Raw genomic sequence first — 25051 nt, forward strand, 5'->3', positions numbered from 1 at the left:
AGAATGTTAATAATTTATTTATTTATTTATAGAGTTACAGGATTGCATTGAATCTTTTGATTTTCTTTAGTTATATAGTTAGACAATGACCGATAATCTGGTGTCTGTCTTTTTTGCTGGCATTTGAGTATCTCGACGTGCTCTGGTAGTGGCTCTATGTGATCTTGTTAAACTACGGTTAAATCGTAATGGCTTTACCCATACTTGCTCTTCCTCGTCGCCATATTGAACTCCATGCGTCTTGACTTGCGTTCCATAATAGTAACTTAAAAAGAAAATGGTTCCTTCGAAAATAGGTACGATTAAAAAGTTGGCAAAGGCAAGGTAATCAAAGGGAGTGACAAAAATCAACGACAAGATCGATGCAATTCCTCCTACAAAGTCCAATACGACATAGGGACGACTTAGACCTTCAGCAGATTGAGCTTGGATAATTTCATAAACAGCTGGGATGAATCCAGCAGCCATCAAACAAGCAGATACAATATTAATGGTCAGTGAAATTTCAAATTCATGTTCTTTGTAATGATCCAATAAAGCATAGAGACCATATGCTACACCAGCTGCCAAAATAAATACTATACTAAATACAATCAATAATTTTCCTATTTTCATTCGTCTTTTTTTTTTTTTTTAAACAAATTTAATAATTAATATTTAATATTAAATAATAATTAATATCTTAAAGGTTGATTATATTATATTATATTATATTATATTATATTATATTATTATATATTCATTAATGAATGTTCATTTTTACATACTTGTCATAATAATAATATTGAGCTAGAATAAATAAAATTAAAAATAGGAAGAGGGCAACTTGAAGAATAAGAGGAGCCTCTTTATCAGTGGCTATGAGATAGGGGAAAAATATGACAGCATATAAAAACCAACAACTAAAACAAAGAAATGATACACCATCTGTAGTCTCTTTCATAAAATTGTATATGATTTGTGGTATGAGTTGGACACTCCAAAAAACAACTCCAGTATATCCAAAAATATTGGCTGCTATATTATTCCATTCTTCTCTTTCTCTCTCGCTCTCTCTCTTTTTCTTGATTTATATTATCTAATCTTGTATAAGAACATTATAAGATGAGATGAGGAGGTGTTTAGCTCGCACATTTAAATAGACCAATCATCCATCATCGCATTCTAGAGAAATAAAAAAAAAAAAACAACTATTTAACCTTTTACATTGAAAGGAATTTTGGATATATAAATGTTTAGGTCCATTGATGATCATCTTCGAGTTTTGGTGGAAATGACTTGTATTTCTGTGATTACATACAAAGAGTTTCGGAAATTCATACCTCTAAAAATATCTCGGACCTCGGCTTGATCCTATTTTTTGTGGTGCCCCTGCGACAAGACAACGAGCAAGCATCGATCTACAACAGGTCCCCCGAAACAAGTAAGTTCTCATGAAAGAGAAATGAAGTCGTGATGTCATCCACTGGTAAGAGTTGTACGAGATTGTGTATTATAATAGAACAGAATTGAATAGAATGTGCATATTATAATAAATTGTTTGTTCGTTGTTTGGGAAAGAACAAGAGAGGACTTGCTGAATATAATGTTGTTGATGATCTAAACAAATACTAGCTACATATTGGATTAGATTGTTGTTTTTGTTGTTGTTGTTATCGTTGTTATCGTCGTTATTACGAATCAGTATATATTTGATAGTAGTTGTTACGATCATAAAAAAGATTGATCGATTTTTTACTTTTTTTTTCAAACATTTGTTTCAGGCAATTCACAACCTGTTTGGTTATTTTATATATATTGGTATTTATTTATTTAATTAATTAATTTAATTTAATTTAATAAGTGTATTATAAATACATTGATTAAAAGATTTACAATAACTTTTCGAAATCATGGTACTTGTTTTCAGAGAGATTAGAAATAGCTCTGTAAGTGAGGACAAGTGATCCATTGTCAAATGACCAGATCCAGTCAGATGATGATGCCTTGACATAACGGAATACGATGGTGTGATTGGAAGTGGCTTCATTGAATGCTTCCAATACCATTTCCTCCTTGCCACGGGTCTCAACATTGAATGCAACAGCCAATAATACTTCAGCGACGAGGTCACCAATGATGGTATCATACTTTTCCTTGGCAACACCATAGAATTCATCAACAGAGGCTTGGTCTAGGGTCCAGTCGGCAGAGGTAACCTTTTTGAGAGTAGCAAAAGCTTCATCATACTTGGGCTTGACACTCTTGATGTTGAGTAATGCCTTCATCGAATAGATACTACCAGATGGGATTTCAAAGTCGAGGTACTTGACAGTATCCATATTGGCAAGAGATGGACATCCATAAACTGATAACGATCCATTCTCAAATACATATTGCCAATATGAAGAATTTGGAACCTTGGCAACAATAGATACAACAACCTTTTTGTTTGTATTATTGGCAATCAAACTTTCCTTGATGCTTGAATCCTTGTTTGACAATCTTTCAATGTTTTCACCAATGAATACTGCTACTCTTTTGTAAAACAAATCACCCTAAGATTAAAAATATAAATATAGTAGTTGGTGTAATAATATTTTTGAAAAAAAGGTTAGTAAATGTTTTTTAAAAAATAGAATAGTTATTTGGTTATTTTTTTTAATTAATAATATTTACCAAGTCACCACCAACCCATTTTGGATCAGATACAGCAGCGAGAATAGCTTCAAAGTCAAACTCAATAGTCCATTCAAGACCTAAAACATTCTTGATCTTGGTGTGAGCATCAGCGAGGAATTGTTCGTGTTCCCTAGAATAGAAAAAAAATTAAAGATATTAGACAAAAAAATAGGTATGGGGTAATAATGGATGGAGAGGAACATACTTGAGGTTCTTTCTGGCTGGGAGTGGGAGAGGCATTTTAATTAGTTGTATTGGTTTAGTTGATGTTAATTGTTTAAATATTGGTGATTGATAATTAAATGATTTGAAATTCTAATGACCAAATCGATGATTTTATAGTGATCCAACTCTAAATTAATTCCATATTTTAAAATAAATCAAAATAAATCAAATTAATATTCAATAATCCAAAGAAATAGAATAAATACTTTTATTAGTGTATTGAGAGACCCAGGGTTACATTTTCAAGCAGAATAAAACTGGAATCTCTATTTGTAAGGTTGACAGATATGATACAAGTTGAGGAGAGATGTTTGATTGAATGATCCCAAAACCAATACGGGAAATCACTCCATTTTCATTATAACCTTCGTCAAGTCTCGTTTGGACAACAAATGCAAAGCTGGAAAAGCAACGACTAAAATAAAATATCTTTTTTTAAAATTTTAGTCAGCCTTCTGCAAAAAGTTAATCATTTTTTTGCGAAAAAGCCATGAATTTTTGCAGTGAATGCCCAGAACCAAAACAGATAATCCACACTTTTATCTATCTATGTAGAAACAATAATAATTCCAAACAACTAATTTATATTATTATTATTTCCCCTTTGATTTGATTACCCCTTTGAAAACGATCCAAAATATTTAATTTTTTAAAATCATTTAAAGTAAATTATAGATTAATCTATATTATATTATATTATATTTGTACAATCATATACATTTTGTAGTTTGTTTAGTTGTTTAGGGATATACAAGTAGTTTGGAAAAAAAAAGAGTTTTATTCTTTTTTTTATTAAAAAAAATATTTGTTATTATTATTTTTTAAACATCAACATCTGATTTTCCACCATTAGTATTTAGTAACCGTTGTAATGTTGGAGAAGTAGTTATTGAAATCGATGAAGAATTGTTGTTGTTGTTTCCATTACTATTGTTTCCATTACTATTGGAACCGGTGGAGATTGGAGAATTAGTGGAAGAAGTAGAAGAGGTTGGTTTCTTTCTTGTAAAATGAATGAATAATAATAAAAGAGCTATGATTACAAAGATGTAGGGGATAAAGTAATAGGAATAGAAACTATTATTATCATTGACAGAGAGAGATGGGTTGCTTGGAGGTTGAGCAAGTGGTGGAAGAATCTGAGAGCGTTGGCTCCAAGAAACATTTTCGTATTTGTAAAGGTTGTGCCAACGGTATTTTTCTTGTGAGTAGAGTTGGTTGTAGCATTGTTGGAATGCACTGCTTTGGAGTGCGTTGTGTGCTGTGACTCTAGAGTATTTTTCAATGTCTCCATTGTTGGATGGGCGTAGTGGAATTTCGTATCGGTTGGTTTGTTCATTGAGCGGTGTCAACGGCAGTGCCAGCTGCTTGGCCTCTGGGAACACCTCGAATACATTCTTGCCTTGCAACACGTCCAATATATTCTCCATCATCCAAAAACAATTCTTTTTCGGTGTGCCATTGCAATCGTTTGATTCAAAACAATGTGTCGATTCATCAAAACAACTGGAATCGCCAAACACCACCACTTGACCAGACTGTATAGATGTTGGTGAATCTGAACTAAGTATATTATTTCCAGCAGACTGTTGAGAGGACGATATAGAAGATGAAGGTGAACCATTACTATCAATAGCAGTAGAGGTTGTTGTTGGATCCAATGAATCAGAGTTTTCATTATTGATATATTTGATTTGATTGTTGTTTTTAGATTTATCTGCTGAATACATTCCATTATTATTATTATTACTACCACTACTTATATCATCAAAACTAATATTAAATTCTTTAGTTTGATAGAAACCAAGGATGGGAACGGTTGGTTGAGAGGTACGACCATTGAGGATTTGACGTGTTTGGTCGGTGAGGGTTGCTTGGACGACAATACCTCCTTGGGGGAACCCGACAATAGAGGAACCCGACGAGTAGTATGAGGACCGACTACCGAGTGAAAAGTCACCATCATAGACAGAGTCACCCATAATAATACCAAAACTAGACAAGAGATCGTTGACGGCCGGTATATTGGCACCGCCCGTGACAGGTACCCAATGACGATTACTCTTTTTGTCGTGGAACTGAATCTTTTGCAACACGTCGACGTTGTACCAATCGCCAATCACGATCAGATTGAGTCCGTTTGCGCGTACATCCTCTTCGATCTTTTTGATCTCTGTCGGATGAAACTCTTCCTCAGAGTCGATAATGAGCAGCGATCCGTAGAGCAGGGGGTCAAAACAGGTGAGCGGCGACCCGAGCACTTCGACAAAGTACCCATTCTTGCGCAGCACCTCGTAGAGTTGCTTAAAGTTGGTGTGCGGGTGGTCACCATCCCAATCAAACGTCTTGACCTTGGGCATCATATCAATCTCGTCGACTGGAAAGTATCCAAGTGGATACTTGAGGCTGTGGAACTGGTCCCAAAGGATACGCTTCTGGCGCGGCGGTGTGGGAATCACACGTATGTTGACGGGTAGTGCAACTGTCTGTCCACTGCCGCCTATTGCATCGAGGACGGTGATTTTAATGTCACCAGACACCATACCACCAAAAAATTCGGCATCCTTTTTGACCGAGACATGTATACCAACGTGTCCGCTAAATGGATAGACCTCCTCCTCGTACGAGAATCCCATGTCGAGCAAGTGTCCGTTGACAGCAGGTTCCCACGTCACAGACTGTATCTTTCCATATACATCCATGCCATTGAGAACCGTCACGTTGAATATAGTTGGGATGGCCGAATAGTAGAGTGGTTGTGTGCAGTATGGCCAAAAGTACGGACACTCTTCATAGTTTATGCGGTTGGGGTGTAGTAGTAGTTTGCCCGTCCGATTACTCTCTTTGAGATCCTGTATGTTTTGTTTGAGTCGTTTATAGGCACCCAACACGTTGAGTGCACCACGACCCTGTTCAAAAATATTGGCACCCTTGGTCGGCTCGGCCGACTCGAGCAACACCTGTTTGATGAGTGCCGGATTTATATACAATTCTTTTTCCTCGTCTGTCACGCTACTCAGCAACAACGAGATGGCACCAGTCACCACAGGTGCCGACAAACTCGTCCCATACAAAACAGCCTGACACCTGTCATACTTTAATCCATAGATTGAGTTTCCATAAGTCACTACATCTGGTTTGACTCTTCCATACCCCTCTGGCAACTCCCACGTTGTCATTCCTCTTGATGAAAAATCACTAATTGCTCCATTAAAATTAATTGATCCAACTCCAATCACATCAGATTGATCTGCTGGATTACTCAATGTTCTAAAAAGTATAAAATATAAAAGGTAAAAGTAAATAAACAAAGAATATATATATATTTTAGAGTTAACTGTATATTTCTTACCCATAAAGAGGACCATCATTTCCCATTGCAGAGACTACAGTGATACGATTAGCAGTGACTTCTCTTATTTTTTCAACAAATGGTCTGTCCATATAATCCTTGCCGCCAATGGAGAGGTTGAGGACATCGACCTTGGTTTGGATGGCATGATTGAATGCATCCAAAAACCAAGATGTAAACGACTCTTTTTCATCACTAAACACCTTGTAAATGTAGAGTTCAGAGTCTTGTGCCATACCAGGACACCCTTCTAGATTGCTTGCAATGATACCTGCTACAAAGGTACCGTGTCCCAAATAATCGTTGGTGCTCTTTTTGCCGGTCCAATCAGTCTCCATGACGACCTTGTTGAATGGGTAGTCTGACTTTCGAGTGAGTCCAGTGTCAAAGATAGCAACCACCGTCTTGTTGCCAGTATACCCATTCATCCACATTGACTCGACATCCAACATGGTGACACTCGATGCTCGCGTTGTATCCGGTGCAAACAATTGACGTTTTGAATTGGATGACATCTTTGCATCTCTATCCTCTTCCTTTTGAACCTCTGGAATGTCATCATGAATACGTCCAAATGGTACTCTTGACACTATTGATGTTGGTGGTTCAAAGTGTAAATGTGAGTCGTCATCGTTAAAATTAACCTTTTCAGCCAATGCTTCCATTCCAAATATCTTTCGATCGGGATACACATTCTTTACCAAATCACCACCGTGTCTTACAAGATCACCAATTGCACCTTTAAACAATGCATCACATTCTTGATTATATATTCCTTTTTCAATTGAACATATATCCTTTTCTATGTATCTTTGTTGTCGTTGAATAGTAACTGATACCAATGCAAAATCAGATGGTAAATGAGATGCAGGATTATTTCTCTTTACAATCTTCCATTTATAATTTTGATTATTATTACTATCTTTTTTGTTTGTTGTTGTTGTTGTTGTTGTTGTTGTTGTGTGACTCTTCTTTAATATTGATTCTATTAAATTGTAATGTTCATCTTGTTTATAATATTTATTAAACATTACAATAAAATCTTTTTGAATTGTTAAAGATGAAGATGAAGAAGAAGAAGGTTGTTGTTTTGTACAAGAATAATCATTATTATTATTATATATATTTGTAATATTATTATTATTAGTATATGGTGGTGTTAAAAATATATTATCGTTATTATTATTATTATTAGTTAAAAGTTCATAGTTGTTAATTACAAGATTATTATTATTATTTATATTATTTAAAAGTTGTTGTTGTAGTTGTTGTTGTTGATTGTTATTAAACAGTAGCGATATGATTCTATTATTGTTGCCGTTGTTGATGTATATTGCTATTAATAAAGGTACTAGTACCATTAGAATAAGTCTCCTTATTCTCATTCTCTCTATCTCTCTTTTATGATTATACAAATATATGTCAACCACGATCGCGATGCCCTCCCTCTCAATTCAATTCTAAATAAAGTTGAAGTTGATTATTATCCTTTTTATTCTATATACATGTATGTATGTTGTTGTTGTTGTTGCACTTTATATGATTATATATTTATATACAAATATTACTACTTGTATTAATTGTCCCAACTAACGAAGAAAAAAATGAAATTATAATTGTGGTGGGAAGCCACTTGGTTTGATCGATCGAAGAGGAAACCCATTATTATCAAGTGCTACTACGAATATTTGCAAAGTGTAGATTAATCTTTTTATGATCATTATCTATCATTATCATGCATTGTATTGTAATCTAAGAAGAGACTTCAGTGCAAAGCTTTGTTGTGAACAAACTCACCTCACTCAACAACAACAACTATTTGTAATTCTATAAAGTTGATGATCTTTGAAAGAAGAAACAAGTAAGTAGGTTTATTTATTTATTTAATCCATCAACAAAACAATTTAACGACAGGTGCTGATATGTAATTGACATGTGACAGACAGACAGACAGTAAGACAAGAGATGAGAGAGAAAGAGGAGGTGATTTAAATGGTATTACCATCATATATAGGTGGTACTATATATTGACAAGTATAAACAACAATGGGGTTTATTTGTTTTACAACACAGATAATTCATTCATTCATTCATTCATATCTCACACCACACTACTACTACTACTGCTGCTGCTGCTGCTGCTGCTCTTCATCTCTGTTCATCGCAACAACTACTACGCTAGCGATTTGATTTGGTTCGTCATCCCACACATCAACCAATGATGATAATAATAGCAATTTAACCTACTTTTTGATTGTAACATTACTGATTATTGTATTCTTGTTCTCTTTTAGCTAATTATTCATGAATTCATTCATTCATTCATACCCATATGCACATGTACATATGCTCTGTGAACTAGCAATGATACATTGCATTCCATAAGAAAGGGACCCATACTTGAACAACAACACACCATTGCTGGGTAATGGATCAACGTAAATTGTATCATTCAATGACTGCACAGCAATGGGAATGGGAATGGGGAGCAACTTGTTGTTGGGATGATGATGATGGTGATGGAAACATATAAATATAAATATAAATATAAATATACAATCGTCAAATAATAATAACAATAATAATCATTATCAACTTATTATTATTTTATTTATTTGTTTATGGAATTATGAAACTATTAATAATTTTAATAATAAGAGTACTGACGTTGTTATTACAACCTACCAGTTCTACACTGGTGGTACAAGTACCAAACACCAACTATTACACATATCGAAGACAACCTGTCAATGGGTGTAACTTGCCAAAGGGGTGTGGAGGCTACTGGATCACCAGAATCAACCATCAACACGAAGAGAGTGAGATATTCGTATCGGATATCCTATTCAACACGACCACCAATCTCTCACCAGGCATGTTTAGTAACAGAGACCAAGACAACATCATTGGAGGTTATTTGGTAAAATATCAATCCGATCTTTCAAAAACCTATTTCATGGTGTGTGACCTATTCCGTTATCTCAATCTACCACAATACGATCAATATCCAACTGGTCAAAATGTAAATGATCAACAACAAACAAATGAAAATAATAATAATAATAATAATAATGGAGGTTCAAATACAAACAACCAAAATAATTATAATAACAATTACAATTATAATCAACAAAATAATTATGATCAAACTCCAGCTCAACCATCATCAAATGTAAATAATAATTTTAATTATAATAGTTATAATTATGGTCAACAACAACAACAAAATCGTCAGCATGATGATCAACCACCTCCACCTCCACCAACCCAGCCACCTACACCTCCACCAACTCAACCACCTCCACCTCCACCAACTCAGCCACCTCCACCTCCTCCAACTCAACCTCCTCCCCCACCTCCCACTCAACCTCCTCCACCTCCACCAACTCAGCCACCTCCACCTCCACCAACCCAACCACCTCCACCACCTCCCACTCAACCTCCTCAAAATCATAACAATAATAATAATAATAATAATAATAATAATAACAATAACAATAATAATAACAATCATAATAATGGTGGTGGCCATAATGGAGGTAATAGCAATAGTAACATTAATTATAATATTAATTCAAATGGTAATGGAAATGGAATTGGAAATGGATTTTCTAATTTATTCCCTCCAAAACAACCAAACGGAAATGGAAACTTTAATTTTAATTATAATCAAAACCAAAATAATAATCAACAAGGCGGTGGAAATAGTCAACAAGTTCAAATCCAACAACAACATCAAAATAATAATCAAGGTAATAATGGAAATAATAATAATAATGGAAATGAAAACTTTAATTTTAATTATAACCAAAATCAAAATAATAATCAACAAGGTGGTGGAGGAAATAGTCAACAAGTTCAAATCCAAAAACAACATAATAATGGAGGTGATAATGAAAACTTTAACCTTAATATTAACGGTAATGGAGATGGTCCAAGTGGAATACCGATGGATTTGATCAATTCAGTGTTGGGAGCAAACAGTCCATTTGCATCAATGTCCAATAACAACAACAACCAACAAAACAAATTCATCCAATTGAACGAATCGTCCATATCCAACAAACTAGTTGAAACCAAGGATTATTTTACACGCCAACAATTCTATTTGTTGCATACGTCCAACAACTTTTATTGTGCTTCCAATGAAAACGATTGTAATCCTCGTGTGATTGCCATCAACATTAATAGTGAAGGAGCTGCCTACTTTAACACTATCAGTGAGCGATACACCCACGATGTTGCCATGATTGACAAGGCTTGGTTCTTTGGACGGTTGATGGCCAGTAACATGATGGTGCGAGCAACCACCATCGACAGCGTCTCGTTGGCTATCGAACAGGTCTATGTCAGACTGCCCGACTCGTCCTACTTTAACCAATGTGTTGAAGACAATGTCACATGTAATCCAGGCTTCAAGCCAGTTTATGTTCGTGACAATGAAAGATGTCGTCGATTCGAAGACTGTGTTCCAATCACTCCCCAACATACCTGTAACATGGTGGCTCCTCGTTGTCCAATTGGATATGTACCTGCCTCTATTCCTGCGAAACCTTCAGGTTGTCCTAAATGGTATTGTGATTGTGAATTCATTACAACCATTACTACCAAATAAATAATTATAATAATCATCATTTCAAATCAAATTATCCTAAAAATTAATAATTAATAAATAATCGTATTTTAAAAATATCCCTATATACTTATAAATTAATTAATTAATTGTCTTGATAAATTTTGAATAATAAGAATTGATTTTGAATAATATTTCATTATTTCTTTTTTTCTTTTTCTTGTATTTGATTTGTATATTTGATTTGTTTATTTTAACTTGGTTCCACATGAAGCACAAAAGTTGGCAGCAAGATTCTTTGCTTCGGTTCTACATGATCCACAAGTTCTGAATTGTGGTTGAGTTTGAGTTTTAATTGGAGCAGCAGCAGAACCTTCATTGAGTGAATCCAAGTATTTTTGAGTTGGAGCAAGTGGATGCACATGCTTTTTATTTTCGTTTTGGTTGGCAAAGATTTGTTCATGAATAGCAAATACCTTTGGGGCTGCTGCTTGTTCTTCCTTTAATAAAAGACCATGACAGATTTGATGATAGTCGGCACCTTTATAGAATTGTCTTTCGGCAAAATATACCTAAGATATCATATATTTGATTAGTAAACTACTAATTGTTTTATTGCATTATTGTTGTTGCATTGTAAACTCTGTTTTATCATCATCCTTACAGTTTTTCCGCAATATGGACACTTTTGTGGGGCACCAACAGTTGACATGATTAAATTAATAAGTTGTTGATTGTTTAATAAATAAATAAATAAATAAATAAATAAATGTACAAAGATAGATTTACACGTTTAAAACAAAAGAATGATACTGATGATCAGCTTGTCTCGAAGTCTGAACGGTTATAAAAAAACCAATTTCAAGCCAATAAAAGATTTTTTTCATTGAAAATGGGATGGGAACTCCCCACCAAGGTTCATAAATAGAATGAATCGGTCGACTGTCTTTACTTTATATTACATATTTAAAAAAGATAATATCATTGCATTATCTTTAAATAATACATTTGATAATTCTTCAACAACCTTTGATAACTCTTCATATTCATAGTTTGATACTAATGATGCTATGTGGGGAACAAAAAAAAAAAAACAAATAAAATGATTAATATTAATAGGTATACAAATATACAAATATATGTTTAAAGTGATATATTTGTATGTATATTTCTTCTTCTACTTACCCCATCTTATAAGTTGAGAAGTATTGGATTTGATGAAAATTGAATAGGCAATACAAATGGTAGATAATGCCAACAAGGTGAAAGATTTCTCCAATAGAATAGGTAGGGTATAAATGGAATCTATAATGTGTTGAGCAATCTTTCGAAGACTATCATTCTTTGGAAAGAAATGATCCATAATCAACCAAACAAATTCATCAACCAATGGTATTTTTAAATATAATCTAATAACATCTAAAAATTCTAGAATAAATAAAAAATGATTAGAAATGATAGTAGATAAATATTTAATTTAATTTAAATTAGACTTACCCAATTCCATTTCCAAATAAGATTTTGGTGAAAAATAATTTGCAAGTATTTTTTTAATTGATTCATTGTGTTCCCATTGAGAATCATTCATCTTGCATGAGAGATTAAGTGCACATATTGACATTTGAACATCAAAGTTTTCATTCTTTTTTGTTCCACCAATGTTGTTTTGTTTTTGACTTGGTTTATTTATCTCTCTTAATCCTAAATATCTTTGAATTAAACTAAATAGTTAAAAATGATTGAAAAAAATAATTAGAATTATTAAATCAATTAATCTTTTTTTTTTATAACATACCAAATGGCATAATGAACATTAATAGTATCAATTTTATATAATCTTGAAATATAAAATAATAAATTGATAAGTAGTTTTGATGGGAATGGATACAATTGATTATAATTTCTCCAATTATCTTCTTTCCACAATAATAATTTAAATGTTTCTTTCCAATCATTATTCATTTCCTTTGATTTACAATAATAATCTTCAATTAAATTAAAATTCATCTTTTACAAAAAAAAAAAACAAATATTATTATTTGCAGATAGAAAAAATAAATAAATAAAGTAAATAAATAAAGAATAAAAAAAAAAAGTAAGTAGTATTTAATGATCCTCATCATGATTGATACTTACTTTCCTTTTTTTTTGTTTAATATAATTATTATTAAAATACCACTAAATGACTAATCATCCACCCTCTATAGTTTTTAATTTTTAATATTATTATTATTTATTATTTATTATTATTATTATTGTAATTTGACATGATGATGTGTGTAGTGAAGTGTGCAAGTTATTATTATTATTATTATTTTGTTGATTGTTATTGATTAATAAATAAATTTAAACCAGCTTTAAAAGTAAATGTTTTGTTTGAGAGGAAGGCAGATAACTTCCAAATGGATGGGACGAGGAGGGTAGCGACGATGATTTTAAGAGCGTCACCGGCGAGGAAGGGGACGAGACCCTTGGTGAATGCGAGCTCCCATCCAATGTGCTTGGCAAGCACGGGCAGTCCGACTATATAGATTGATACATTGGCAACGATCATGGAGATGAGTGACGACTTGTAGTGGAAGAGGTAGACACGGTCGTTACCACGCTCGGCAAGGAACCCGACGATAAAGGCTGCAACGACAAACCCGTAGAGGTAGCCTGAGCTAGGACCGTACAGCACCTTGTAACCACCGGATTGACGTGTAAAGAAGGGTGCACCCATCAAACCTTCCAATAGATACAATAGTACTGACAGAGTACCCATCCTCCACCCGGCAAGTGACGCAACTAAAAAGATAGCAAGTGTTTGGAATGTAACTGGGATAGTCGTTGCATGCGGTAGAAAGAATGATATCTGTGACAACGATGCAATAAACAAACTGCACACGATAACAGTACTGACACGTGCAACCCATCTCCACAAAGTTGTCAATTGATAGATTCCAATCCAGTGTTCTACAAAACAACTATAATGGTATCTACGAATTCTAAACTTATTACTACTATCATCATCATTATTATTAGAGTTGGTCGAGGTTAAAGATTGTTTAAGTAACTCTTCATCTTTTAATTTCTTTCCACTTGATGAATGTACAAGATAGAATTGGCTGTCATCTCCAACTTCACCATCACCATTGTACTTGCTAGATATTCTCTTTTTAAGTGATGATACTGTAGTGATGGTTGATGCATCTTCAACTGTTGATTCTTCAAACTCTAATATTCTACCAGACAATGTCTCTGCAGAGTATGTAATAAGTGGTACAAGTATTTGTAACTCCATATCTATCTATCTCTATCTTTTACAAATTTAGAAATGAATCATCATTATGATGATCTTCATCATAACAAGTTTATAATAGAACACCATTCGATTATAAACTGTTTTCCCACCTCATCCCTTTTACAAACGAGCTTTTAATGTTGAAGAGGTGTCGGTTCGCGCATTCATTTTCGGGCAGCCGGGTGGTATTAAACTTCATCCCGACTAATCAAGTACTTTGATTTCAAAACGTACATATTCCCAAGCCGAAGAACTATCTATTGACTTTACCTCTAAACTAAACTAATCTCCAAAAAGTAATATTGTACAAGATAATGAACTTCACAAACTTAATCATTTCGAAGGTAACTTATTTATTTATTTAACTTTATTTTTAAAAGATCTTTTTGCCATTGGATAATCATTAAAGTATTGGTTGAATTGAGTGTCTATCAGCTCTAGTAAAGTGGGGTAATTGGTGTATATATGGTCTTGTTCATCAAAGTAGTAAGGGTTTGATGGGTTGTCTAGACGTGTCAAGACTGCATTGAATAGTTTGTCGTCAATGACTTCCATCTTGTCCAATAATTGGTGATATCCATATCTTAGACAATACAATGTAATGTGAAGACGAGAATGTAGTATATTATCACTCTTGTGATTACCAATAGTACTTGATAGCATACAAAATTCATCGACCAACAAATCCATAATCTTGAATGGGATGTATTTTTGTTGACGAGCCAATTGTACCAATAGATGTTCAACAGCCCTTGCTCCAAAATGTTGTTTGTGATTGATCAACATTAATTCTAAAACACCAACCAAATTGGGTCGATATATTTGCAATAGATTGTCAATCACTTCAGTCACCTTGATTAAACTATCGATACTGTAAATACTTGTGTACTCTAACAAATTTGTTGCATCCAACAATGTTATAATTGTAGGTTTACGTTGTTCAAGATATTTTATAAAATCAACGTCACCAAAATAATAGGCTAACCCTAATGGATAACATTTAGTAGTTTCACTACGATACCTTGCCAACAACTCCATTTGTTTATCGTTGAATCCACTATCTTGATCAATAGTCATAAAGGATGGTGATGATGGATCATTGTCATTGATATTGTCATTGTCATTATCTCCACTTTCTACTTTTTCCAAAGTAACACCATCTCCTTCCTTTTGACGTAACCAAACTTTTTTAAGATACAAATATTCACCAAATGGTTTTTGTGAATAGAGATCGGCATCAGTATCACAATCATTATAAATTAGATCATGTTCAATACAATATTGAAAACATTCCATATCGTCTGGTGAAACGACTGCTTCTTGTCGATCGGTTGGCAGAGCTTCAACTAGACCATACGGATTATTAGGAACAAATCCAAAAAAGTGACGATTCTTGATATTGGTTTGTACATTTGTAATTGGTTTCTTTTTCTTTTGTAAATGTTTCCAAACCTCTTCCAAATTATCCAATCTTGTTCTTGTCCAAACAATAATCTCCAAAAAGTTATTTCTAATTGCCGTCTTTATAAAATGAAACCATTTAATTGTAATTAAAAATTTAATCATTTCTTGACTAATAGTTTCATCTGTATCATTATCAGTATCATTATTATTATTTTGATTATTATTATTATTATTATTTTGGTTATTATTATTGTTTTGTTGAATTTGTTGATTTTGTTGATAATAATAATTAAAATTTGGATGATTAATAAATAATTTAATAAAATGAATTAAACCTTTAAAATAGAGTAATGTACAACGATCTATTGATATGTAATCTAGATCTGGTAATCTTTTAAGAATGAATGTTGCCATATCGTGATCCTTTTTTTCAATGGCCGTGCTAAAGAGTGTTTTAAATTGTCTGGTCCAGCCATCCCGTGCTTTCGACATGGCAATGATTTTGAGGTAATCCAAGTTGTAGATTTGTGTTATTTGTTGTCTGTTGGTTTGATAGCTACGCACAAGCTCCATGATGACCGATGCGTACCCTGCTCCATAGACATCACGCAACTGTTGATTCTTTTTCTCTTGTTTCATTGAGATACTGCCAATCCACGATGTACTCTGTTTGAGTTGCAACATAAAGTTGAGTAATAGGATTTGTACCCATTTACGTTCTTTTGAAGGGTGTTCGTGGTATGCTAGGTATTCAGCAAGCACGAGTGTTTTGGGTGGCGGTAGACACCACCCTGGCGGTACTGTAAATGATGATGATGATGGATCATATTTTTGATAAGTGTCAAGTAACTCTACTACAAGACTACGTTCAGAGTCATCTTCAATGAGTGGTAGGAGACTGGTTGCACGACTACCCTGTATCAAGATATACTCTGACATTCTATCACTTTTGAACCCCATCTCGTAGAGTGCTTCAACTAACCGACAATCGATGAATGGGTATGGGTTACCCGTAGTAGTGACAACGGCTGTACAGTAGACATCGACCAACTTGACATCTTGTTCGAGACAATTGAGAAACATGACACGTTCCAACTCGACCAATTTAAAGAATTGTCGGTGACTAGGTACTCTCTTTAGAAACTCTTGTATTGTCTTTACAGTAACCACTTCTTCTGGTTTGGGTGTGTAGTCTCCATACCCAATATCTTGTCGATGTTGATAGATTTGATTCAATTTGCCAAGAAACAAACTGACGCTGTTTGACAGTAGACAGTCGAGTGACAGTTCTGCCCAATGATCAAAGTCTTGATCATCGTCATCTCCATTACCACGATTATGGTTTCGAAGTTCACCTTTAATCTTGTAATTGATATATCTCGAGTAATGACCAATCAACTTTATTAAATGTATATTACATAATACTGATTTAATAAGTGTTGTATTATCTATCATATTATCTATCTCTCTCTATCTATCTATGTGTATCTCTCTAAATAATTATTACTATTACATTCTTCAATAAACATGGTTTGAAGAGTTTTTTTAGAGTTCTTTCAAACAAAATGGAATGAAAGGAGAAACTAATGCTTGACCTTTAATTTTCGAAAAAAAAGAATTATTTATTAATTTGTCAAGCAAGAATGAATGAATGAATGTTCAATGTTGTAATTATGAGTTGTTTGGTCGAGGATAATGTTTTTTCAATAGTTCTTGGTTCCTCTTTTCGATCCTTTCAGCCCTTTCTTTGTCAACGTATTCTGGAAACCAACATCCTGTCTTCCATTTTTATTTATTTGTTTGAAAGTACCTGAAAGAAAGAAAAGAACGAAGTCAAACCATGGTTGACCATTCTTAAATAATGTGTGTTTCTATTCCCATTTATTTTCTCAACAATTTTTAAAAATTAATTACAAAGATGGGATTTGATTTATTTATTCATCTTCGAGAATGGTTCTGCTGATGGTAGGAGGATCAACAGAATTGAATAATACTTTCCAATTCAAGTATAGTGGTTTCTGTTGTTTAGGTAATCGAATGAATCCACCGTGTAATGATACCTTGTCAACAATTAAAACGTCAAAGTAGTCATTGTCAACCGAGTTTTCAAATCTACGAATATAACAGTGAATAATTGGATGCCAGATTGCATCGATCGAAAATTCATCTGCATTGGTTTGATAGATGATTTGGTCGAATCTAAAATGACTATTCACTCCAACTACTGATGGCATTCTCAAATGGATTGATTTGACTGTTTCAGGAACCAATAATATCTGACCACCAATATTACTGAAACGATTGACATTACTTTCATGAAGATGAAGAGAGTCAATATGAAAAATGTGTTGAGAGTCTGATTTACATGAAAATGAGATCGACTTTGCAAACGGTGGTATTTGGATTGAAGTGGCAAAGGTTGAACTACTCTGGAGTGTTTGGATGGTTGGTGGAAAGACAACTAATTCAGTGGTCGTAGTAGATGCCCATATGAGATGTTTGACAGAGTGTGGAATACACTCTTGTGTATTGGTACCACGATAATTGAATAATGAGAGAGTATGTACGCTCTCTGGAATCGACCCAACCATTAAATTGTGATCAGTATCAGTTCCCCAGAACCCAAGTTCAACCGATTGAATGGACGGTGTACAAGGAGCGAGTAACCCAATTGGTATGGGACTGGTCACACGAATTAATTTAAGTTGTGTGAGTGTTGTTGGAAGTTGGTCTGATGAATCCTTGATATTGTCCCAATGTGTAGAGAGGTATCTGAGACCTTGAGGAATGAACGTTGATAATGAAGGGATCGGTAAAATAGTGTGTAGACCGAGATGTGTAAGGGTCGATGGGAGACGAACTGTATTTCCAATCTTAATGTTTTTTGGAAATGACTGTGGTGCTGACAACTCGAGTGTTGTCAAGTCGGTGTTTAGTGACAGATCCAATGGACCGTGACTGGCTTGTGTACAGACTGACAACTTTAAATTGACCAAACTACGAGGAAACACCATTCCAGGTACCAAAGCAGTAAGAGTAATCTCTAGTGACGTAAGTGTACTTGGCAAGAAACCTCTTGGAATGACTGCAACAGCGTCATTGATAATAGTCAAACTTGTGAGATGGGATGGCCAATTATAGGTCAATGGATCCATCGCCATATTATGTCTAGCGTTACTAATGGTGATTGATCGAACAGACTCTGGAACTACACCTTCTGCCAACCCTATTGGAGGAGCGACCAAACACAACTCGACCAATGATTCTGGCAACACTCCCTTTCCAATAACACCACTTTTTCCTTTAAACTCTAGTCTCTCTAGACATATAGGTAACCTATACCCTCCTTCCACAGTTAGAGCATTATTTGTTCCATTTATAGCCAACCATTTAACAGTATCTGGTAACCCATTTACAAGTAATGGTGGTTCCACTATAGTTGGGTTTGGGTCAATTTGTATCAATGCCTTTGTTATAACCTTCTCCTCGTGGCCATCTAATCCAAAGGTTGCAGGATAATTATAGCATTGATTGTTACCTTTAACAATTTGATGAGAGAATGTATTGTGAAAGATATCGGCAAATGATTGTAGATACAATGATTTGGATACTTTTAGAGTACGATATTGAATGTTTTCGCTACTTGATATTTGGTTCTCTTGTTGATAGACCAATTCTATACCTTTGAATCCAAAGTTATTGTTGTAATGTCTTTTAAAGTTATAAAAGAATTGTTTGCATGTCAACAATAGACATATCAAATCAGTATCATTACTAATCTCTTGAACAATCAAATAAATGATTCTATTTGGTAAATAGTCTCCACCAAATATAAAATAACATTTATCATCATTATTATTATTATTTGTTGTAGTTATTGTTTCTTCTTTTATCTCCTTATTCATTCTCTTTTAATTATACATAATATGTGTATATATATAAATATATGTTGATGATCAAAAGACACTAATAATAATCTTTCATGTCAATCACATGATGATGTTTGTTCTTGATTGTTTCTTAAAAATATATATGTATTATGATAGTTGTAATTTCATTTGATTGATGATATGATAATGATAGATATAAAGTAAATATATATATATATATCTATAGATGCTCAATAAAGTATATCATAATACCATAGTAGCTACCTAAATCTAAGTTCTACGAAATACTCGACCCCAACGATAAATTTAAATTGGCAAAAAAATAAAATTAATTCAAGTTGTGGGGGTGTTAATGCATCATTACCTTTTTTGTGTGTACAGAACTAAAAGTTTAAAAGTTTATTATTATTATTATTTTTTTTTTGTATTATATATAAACTATACAGTTACAACTAATAGTAGTAGTAAACAATGACGAATAAGAATAAGAAGAAGAAGAAAGAAGATACAACGAGTACTACGACAACGACGAGCACAACGAGCACGAGTACTACAACGACTAAAACAAACAAAAATTATAATCCAAGTAAATCGGTTTCACCATCATCATCTCCTTCACTTTCATCTTCTGTTGCTGCTGCTACTAGTAATAATAAGAATAATAATAACAGTAATAAGACCGTTACAAAAAGTAAAGATTCAAATTCAAATTTAAATCAATCAAAAAAGAAAGATAAAGACAAAGATATTAGTAGAAGCAGTAGCACGACTACTACGAGCAGCAATGGTGGGTCAATAGGGAAAACAGAAAATCCCAAGAATACAGGTGACAACACATCTAACCAAACTAGTAATATATCGGGTGGTGTGCACGTGACAAAATCAAAAGCGAAAAAACAAGTGGATGATGATCAAGATGAAACATCGACTACTTCGACCACCTCTACCACTTTACCGCCACCCCGACAAGACAAGAAAAAGAAGAAAAAAGGAGATGATCCTAAAAAGGATGCTCCACACGGATCCACCAACAACAAACCTGGAAACAACAAACAAACAAATAATCTAAACAACAATGGGACAAATAGAATTCCCAAGCTTAAAAACAAGGCCAATCATCCTATAGATGGGGATGATAATGATCAAGATAATAGTGATCAAGAGGAAGAAGAAGATCAAGAAATTCTTACTAGTAAGAAGAAAAATAAGAATAATAATAATAAGGATTCTTCTTTACAAACATCAACCACCTCTACCACTTCTACAACCATTTCTAAATCCAACAAAACAAATAATAATAATAACAATAACTCCAAATCTAATAATAACAATAATAATAATAACAATAATAATAAGAATTATAGTGTAAAAAAATCAATATCACATCAAAATCAACAAAAGAAAAAGAAGAGGAGAAGGAAAAAGAAAAAGAAATGGTAAAAAAGAAATCAACTACAACAACCAAATCAAATAATAATAAGAATACCAAAAATAATAAGGATCAACAACCACCACCAACACCACCACCACCAGTTGAACAAAAAGAATGTATTATATGTGTTGATGTAGTAACTGATGAATCAACTATAGATGGATGTAGTCATACATTTTGTTTTGAATGTATCCTGGAATGGAGTAAACAAGTGAATCGGTGTCCGTTGTGCAAGGAGAAATTCAATCTGGTCAAGAAAAAGGTTGCCACTAGGGGATCGCGTAGTATGGCCAAGGTCAAGGACAAGGAACAACGTGCTGAATACTCTGAAGCGGAACTGCGGGCATTGCTTGGAGACGATTATGATTCTGACGATTCAGATGACTCAGATTATGACCCAGAAGATGATGACTATGACTATGACGATGACTTTGTCGTCGATGATGATGATAGTGACGATGAACGAGTCGCTACCCGTAACAACAACAATAATAATAATAATAATGACCCCAACTTTACCAACACTGGATTGGAAACTTATATACAAAGACTGTTCCCATCAACAGGTACCACTCGTTTGACGGTTACTATCAACCCAGTTGCCGAGTATGTCCGTAACCTACTTCCACACTCGCTTCGATTCCTTTCTAATAATAGTGTGCTCGTCAATACTCTTCAACGTCAAAGTGCCAATCAGACAAACACCAACATTCTTGCTAGACGTCAGTACCGTACCACACTCAATAATCGTGGTCGTCCAGTTGTCCATTTAGATGAAGATACCATTGATGTAGATGAAGAAGATGAAGAGGAAGAAGAAGACAGCCATGATATTGTTGATTTGGATGACCTTGAAAGTATGTCTGAAAGTGAAATGGAAAGAGAAGAAGAAAACGATGGTTACAATGAAATGTGGGAGGAAGCTGAAGAGGATTCTGCCGATGAAGATGATCTTGAAGGTCATCTCAATAGAGAAGACTGTGAAGGATGTGGAGAATGTGACAATTGTTTGGAAGGAATTGATTTGACCAGTGATGGTGAAAGACATGCCGACTCTGACAATGACGTTGGATATTATACCACTACAACCACTTCAACAGCTTCTCAATCACTCTCTTCATCTCCTTCATTATCATCGTCTGGTATCGATGTTGATGATTCAGATTCCGATGTACAAATAATTAAAAAGAAAACAAATAGACGTAGACAAATCATTGATGATGATGAAGAAGAAGAAGAAGAAGTTGTACCACAAACAAAGAAAATGCCAACCATCATCGATGAAGATATTATCTTTTGTGATGAAGAAGAAAAAGAACAAGAAGAGGAAGAGGAAGAAGAAGAGATTATCGTTAAAAAGAAACAACAACCCAAACGTAAATCAATGGTCGATGATAGTTTTGATATCACTACCGAAGATGAAAGTATTGATCTCGACAATGAAGAATCAGATCAAGAAGAGGAAGAGGAAATCATCCATAAAAAGAAAAAAATTAGTAGTAAAGAACAACAACAAAAAGAATTGAAAAAAAAAAGTAATTGTATCAACTCCAACAAAGAAGAAATCAAAATCTAAATAATTAATAATAATAATAATAATAATAACTCTCAAGTAATAGCAACAAACAAATAATAATAATAATTATTTGGTAACTTCACATCATTAGCGGCAACAACAATAAACAAAAAAGTCTTAATCATAATTGATTAATTTTAAATCAAATAAACCAGCGATCGACCCATCTCGATAAAGAGACACGTACATTGTATGAGTATAAAGATATTGGAAGAATAGAATGTGACCTAAGTTGTCTCCGATTGCGAAGTGTTGTTGACTACAAAACGAAGTGTTTTTTTTTTTAATTAAATTAAATTCAATTTCATTGACGTCTCACTCACATTAGATTTGTTTCATGTTCAATAATCATTCATTCATTCACCATCAACAAAAACAACAGCAACAGTAATAATAATAATTAATCATGTCAACAGTACAACAACAATTAAAATTAGAGCAAACAGCACAAGGATGGGATCGATCAGCTGAAGGCTACTTGGCGTTTATGGAAAAGACTGGGTTTACAAGATTGTATGCTCAAGACATATTGGATGAAACATTACCTGTCTCTTCTCAAAACAACACACCTAAAGATGTAAAGATACTTGATATCGCTGCTGGTACTGGTGCAATGTCAATCATTGCTGCTCAACGTGTAAAAGCACTTGGTGTTGGTGGTAGTGTATTGGCAACCGACTTTTCACCATTAATGGTTGAATGTATTGAAAAGGAAATCAAGTCACACAACCTAGACAATATTAAAGCACAAGTGATGGATGGTCAAAACCTGACACTTGCTGACTCTTCCATTGACTTTGCCTATATCATATTTGGTATCATGTTTTTCCCAGATCAACAACGTGGACTCTCTGAATTACTACGTGTTCTCAAACCTGGTGGTGTCACTGGTATAGCCACTTGGTCACCTAAAAATCCAATGGCCGAATGGGTCATTAATACATTAAAGAAATTAGTTCCTCAACCAACCACTCCAACACCAGCCACTCCTACTACTCCTCCAACCCCAACTGGAATCACACTATCACTATCGGATCCAGTGTCAATCGAGACAGTTCTAAAATCATCAGGGTTTGTAGACATCAAAGTAGAAGGAAAAGAACATTGTTTTGAAAGTACAGTCGATATGTATGTCGATTGTAACTTGGACAACCCAGTTCTAGTTGGCATTAAAAACTCTTTGCCACAAGACAAACAACCTCTTTTTGCCGATACGTTGAGACAAGTAGCCAAGGAACTTCATCCAAATGGTATCATTAAAATTAATTCACTTGCCTATCTTACAACTGCAAGAAAACCACAATTATAAACTCAAATCAAATAAATAATTAATTAGAAAATAACATTTATTTATTTATTTATTTATTTGTATTATTATTCTTTTTACTCTTTTATTTTCTTATTTTTACAATCATCTATAATAAACTGTTTATTTATAATAATTTTTAGTTTCTTCATTTAGGAAATTGTTCCATAGAAAATGAGCAAAGGATAGATGACCATTTTGCAAACCTATCTCAAATGAAGTTTTTAGTGTATCTTGATCAGATTGAGGATCTTTACTGTGGATGAGAAGGTATTGCACAACTTGAATGTGTCCTTTTATAGCAACTTTGTTAATTGTAGCGTCTAACAATTTAAGAGTTGTATTTTCGTAGAGATAACATAATAGTTGAATGTTTCCAATTCGTGCAGAGTCATCCATGGCTCGCAATGGAAATGATTTTTCTACATTTTGGTAGAGGTATTTAACCATTTCAACGCTACTTGTCTGACAAGCCATACGTACCCCAAAGGGAGTGTGTCCGTACCCTCGATGTTGTAGAAATTTAACCACATGTAAATGATCATTTCTTGCTGCGCCGTCGAACGGTGACGGAAATTCATTGACAGATTCTTTGTTGTAAGAAGGAAGGTTGTGAAAATACTCTACTAGATGTAGATGACCATTCAAGGCAGAATTATAAATGGCATCTCTAATTGCTGCTTGGGACATGGGTTCTCCCATGTTTGCAAGTTTAATCATTTCAAGATTCCCATGTTTCAATGCAATTGGGAATACACCAGTTGTTGAAAATGATATTTTCTTTTCTTTTAAATAATCAATAATATGCCAATGTTGATTTGAAACTATATCTTTAATTTCTAAACCTAAATAAATAAATAGATAAAAAACAAATAATAAATAAATAAATATGATTATAAAATAGGAATAAGAAGAATACATACAAAGATCAATAAAATGATCTTTTTGTTGATTATATTAATAATCTAGGATTTCTAATTGACCATTAATAGCTGCACATTCAAGTGTTGTGTCATCATATGGTTCTTTTTTGTTTTCATTTAAAATCTATATATAGTAAATTAAATAATTAATTATTTTATATTCTCTCTGATTTCATAAATGATGATTTAATTTAATTAATTACTTTAACAATATTAAAATAACCTCCAGCAGCAGCAACATTGAAAGATTCAATTTGAAATTGACTTGTAGTTGGAGAGGATAATGACCATTCAATAATATTTAAATGACCATTGATCAATGGTTGGTTTGCTGCGGGATGGATAGTATTCAATTGATAGGGGGTAGGAGATTGACCATCATAAACATTATCTCTATCAGTTTTTAAAATAAACATGATTATTTCC

The 25051-nt window shown here is 33.7% G+C and overlaps 10 protein-coding genes across 10 annotated transcripts; 3 read left to right on the forward strand and 7 right to left on the reverse strand.

Annotated features, from left to right (window-relative positions):
• Positions 1-78: 78 nt before the first annotated feature.
• On the reverse strand, positions 79-2901 carry DFA_02082 (uncharacterized protein; the record flags this gene model as incomplete). Its single annotated transcript, XM_004357509.1, has 5 exons — positions 79-583; positions 768-902; positions 1876-2537; positions 2659-2791; positions 2867-2901. The coding sequence occupies 5 exons, from the start codon at positions 2899-2901 to the stop codon at positions 79-81; spliced, it is 1470 nt and encodes a 489-aa protein (XP_004357566.1).
• Positions 2902-3707: 806 nt separating this feature from the next.
• DFA_02083 (membrane-bound transcription factor peptidase) lies at positions 3708-7623 on the reverse strand (the record flags this gene model as incomplete). The annotated part of the gene is made up of 4 exons (XM_004357510.1): positions 3708-5795; positions 5983-6013; positions 6040-6156; positions 6239-7623. The coding sequence occupies 4 exons, from the start codon at positions 7621-7623 to the stop codon at positions 3708-3710; spliced, it is 3621 nt and encodes a 1206-aa protein (XP_004357567.1).
• Positions 7624-7743: 120 nt separating this feature from the next.
• DFA_02084 (uncharacterized protein) lies at positions 7744-10853 on the forward strand (the record flags this gene model as incomplete). Its single annotated transcript, XM_004357511.1, has 3 exons — positions 7744-7749; positions 8074-8099; positions 9035-10853. 3 exons carry the CDS (start codon positions 7744-7746, stop codon positions 10851-10853), a joined length of 1851 nt encoding a protein of 616 aa, XP_004357568.1.
• A 206-nt stretch (positions 10854-11059) lies between these two features.
• Positions 11060-12818, reverse strand: DFA_02085 (uncharacterized protein; the record flags this gene model as incomplete). Its single annotated transcript, XM_004357512.1, has 5 exons — positions 11060-11383; positions 11818-11879; positions 11997-12239; positions 12309-12532; positions 12607-12818. 5 exons carry the CDS (start codon positions 12816-12818, stop codon positions 11060-11062), a joined length of 1065 nt encoding a protein of 354 aa, XP_004357569.1.
• A 319-nt stretch (positions 12819-13137) lies between these two features.
• DFA_02086 (uncharacterized protein) lies at positions 13138-14094 on the reverse strand (the record flags this gene model as incomplete). The annotated part of the gene is made up of 1 exon (XM_004357513.1): positions 13138-14094. One exon carries the CDS (start codon positions 14092-14094, stop codon positions 13138-13140), a length of 957 nt encoding a protein of 318 aa, XP_004357570.1.
• Positions 14095-14451: 357 nt separating this feature from the next.
• On the reverse strand, positions 14452-16953 carry DFA_02087 (uncharacterized protein; the record flags this gene model as incomplete). Its single annotated transcript, XM_004357514.1, has 1 exon — positions 14452-16953. One exon carries the CDS (start codon positions 16951-16953, stop codon positions 14452-14454), a length of 2502 nt encoding a protein of 833 aa, XP_004357571.1.
• A 479-nt stretch (positions 16954-17432) lies between these two features.
• DFA_02088 (uncharacterized protein) lies at positions 17433-19403 on the reverse strand (the record flags this gene model as incomplete). Its single annotated transcript, XM_004357515.1, has 1 exon — positions 17433-19403. The coding sequence occupies one exon, from the start codon at positions 19401-19403 to the stop codon at positions 17433-17435; it is 1971 nt and encodes a 656-aa protein (XP_004357572.1).
• A 456-nt stretch (positions 19404-19859) lies between these two features.
• Positions 19860-22396, forward strand: DFA_02089 (uncharacterized protein; the record flags this gene model as incomplete). Its single annotated transcript, XM_004357516.1, has 2 exons — positions 19860-20753; positions 20870-22396. The coding sequence occupies 2 exons, from the start codon at positions 19860-19862 to the stop codon at positions 22394-22396; spliced, it is 2421 nt and encodes an 806-aa protein (XP_004357573.1).
• Positions 22397-22802: 406 nt separating this feature from the next.
• DFA_02090 (putative SAM dependent methyltransferase) lies at positions 22803-23705 on the forward strand (the record flags this gene model as incomplete). Its single annotated transcript, XM_004357517.1, has 1 exon — positions 22803-23705. The coding sequence occupies one exon, from the start codon at positions 22803-22805 to the stop codon at positions 23703-23705; it is 903 nt and encodes a 300-aa protein (XP_004357574.1).
• Positions 23706-23825: 120 nt separating this feature from the next.
• Positions 23826-25041, reverse strand: DFA_02091 (uncharacterized protein; the record flags this gene model as incomplete). Its single annotated transcript, XM_004357518.1, has 3 exons — positions 23826-24547; positions 24686-24749; positions 24829-25041. 3 exons carry the CDS (start codon positions 25039-25041, stop codon positions 23826-23828), a joined length of 999 nt encoding a protein of 332 aa, XP_004357575.1.
• Positions 25042-25051: the final 10 nt, after the last annotated feature.

The sequence above is a fragment of the Cavenderia fasciculata genome (genome assembly GCF_000203815.1).
Source record: "Cavenderia fasciculata unplaced genomic scaffold Scf_Dfasci-G-b-126g04.f1-5, whole genome shotgun sequence".
Taxonomy (NCBI): Eukaryota; Evosea; class Eumycetozoa; order Acytosteliales; family Cavenderiaceae; genus Cavenderia; species Cavenderia fasciculata.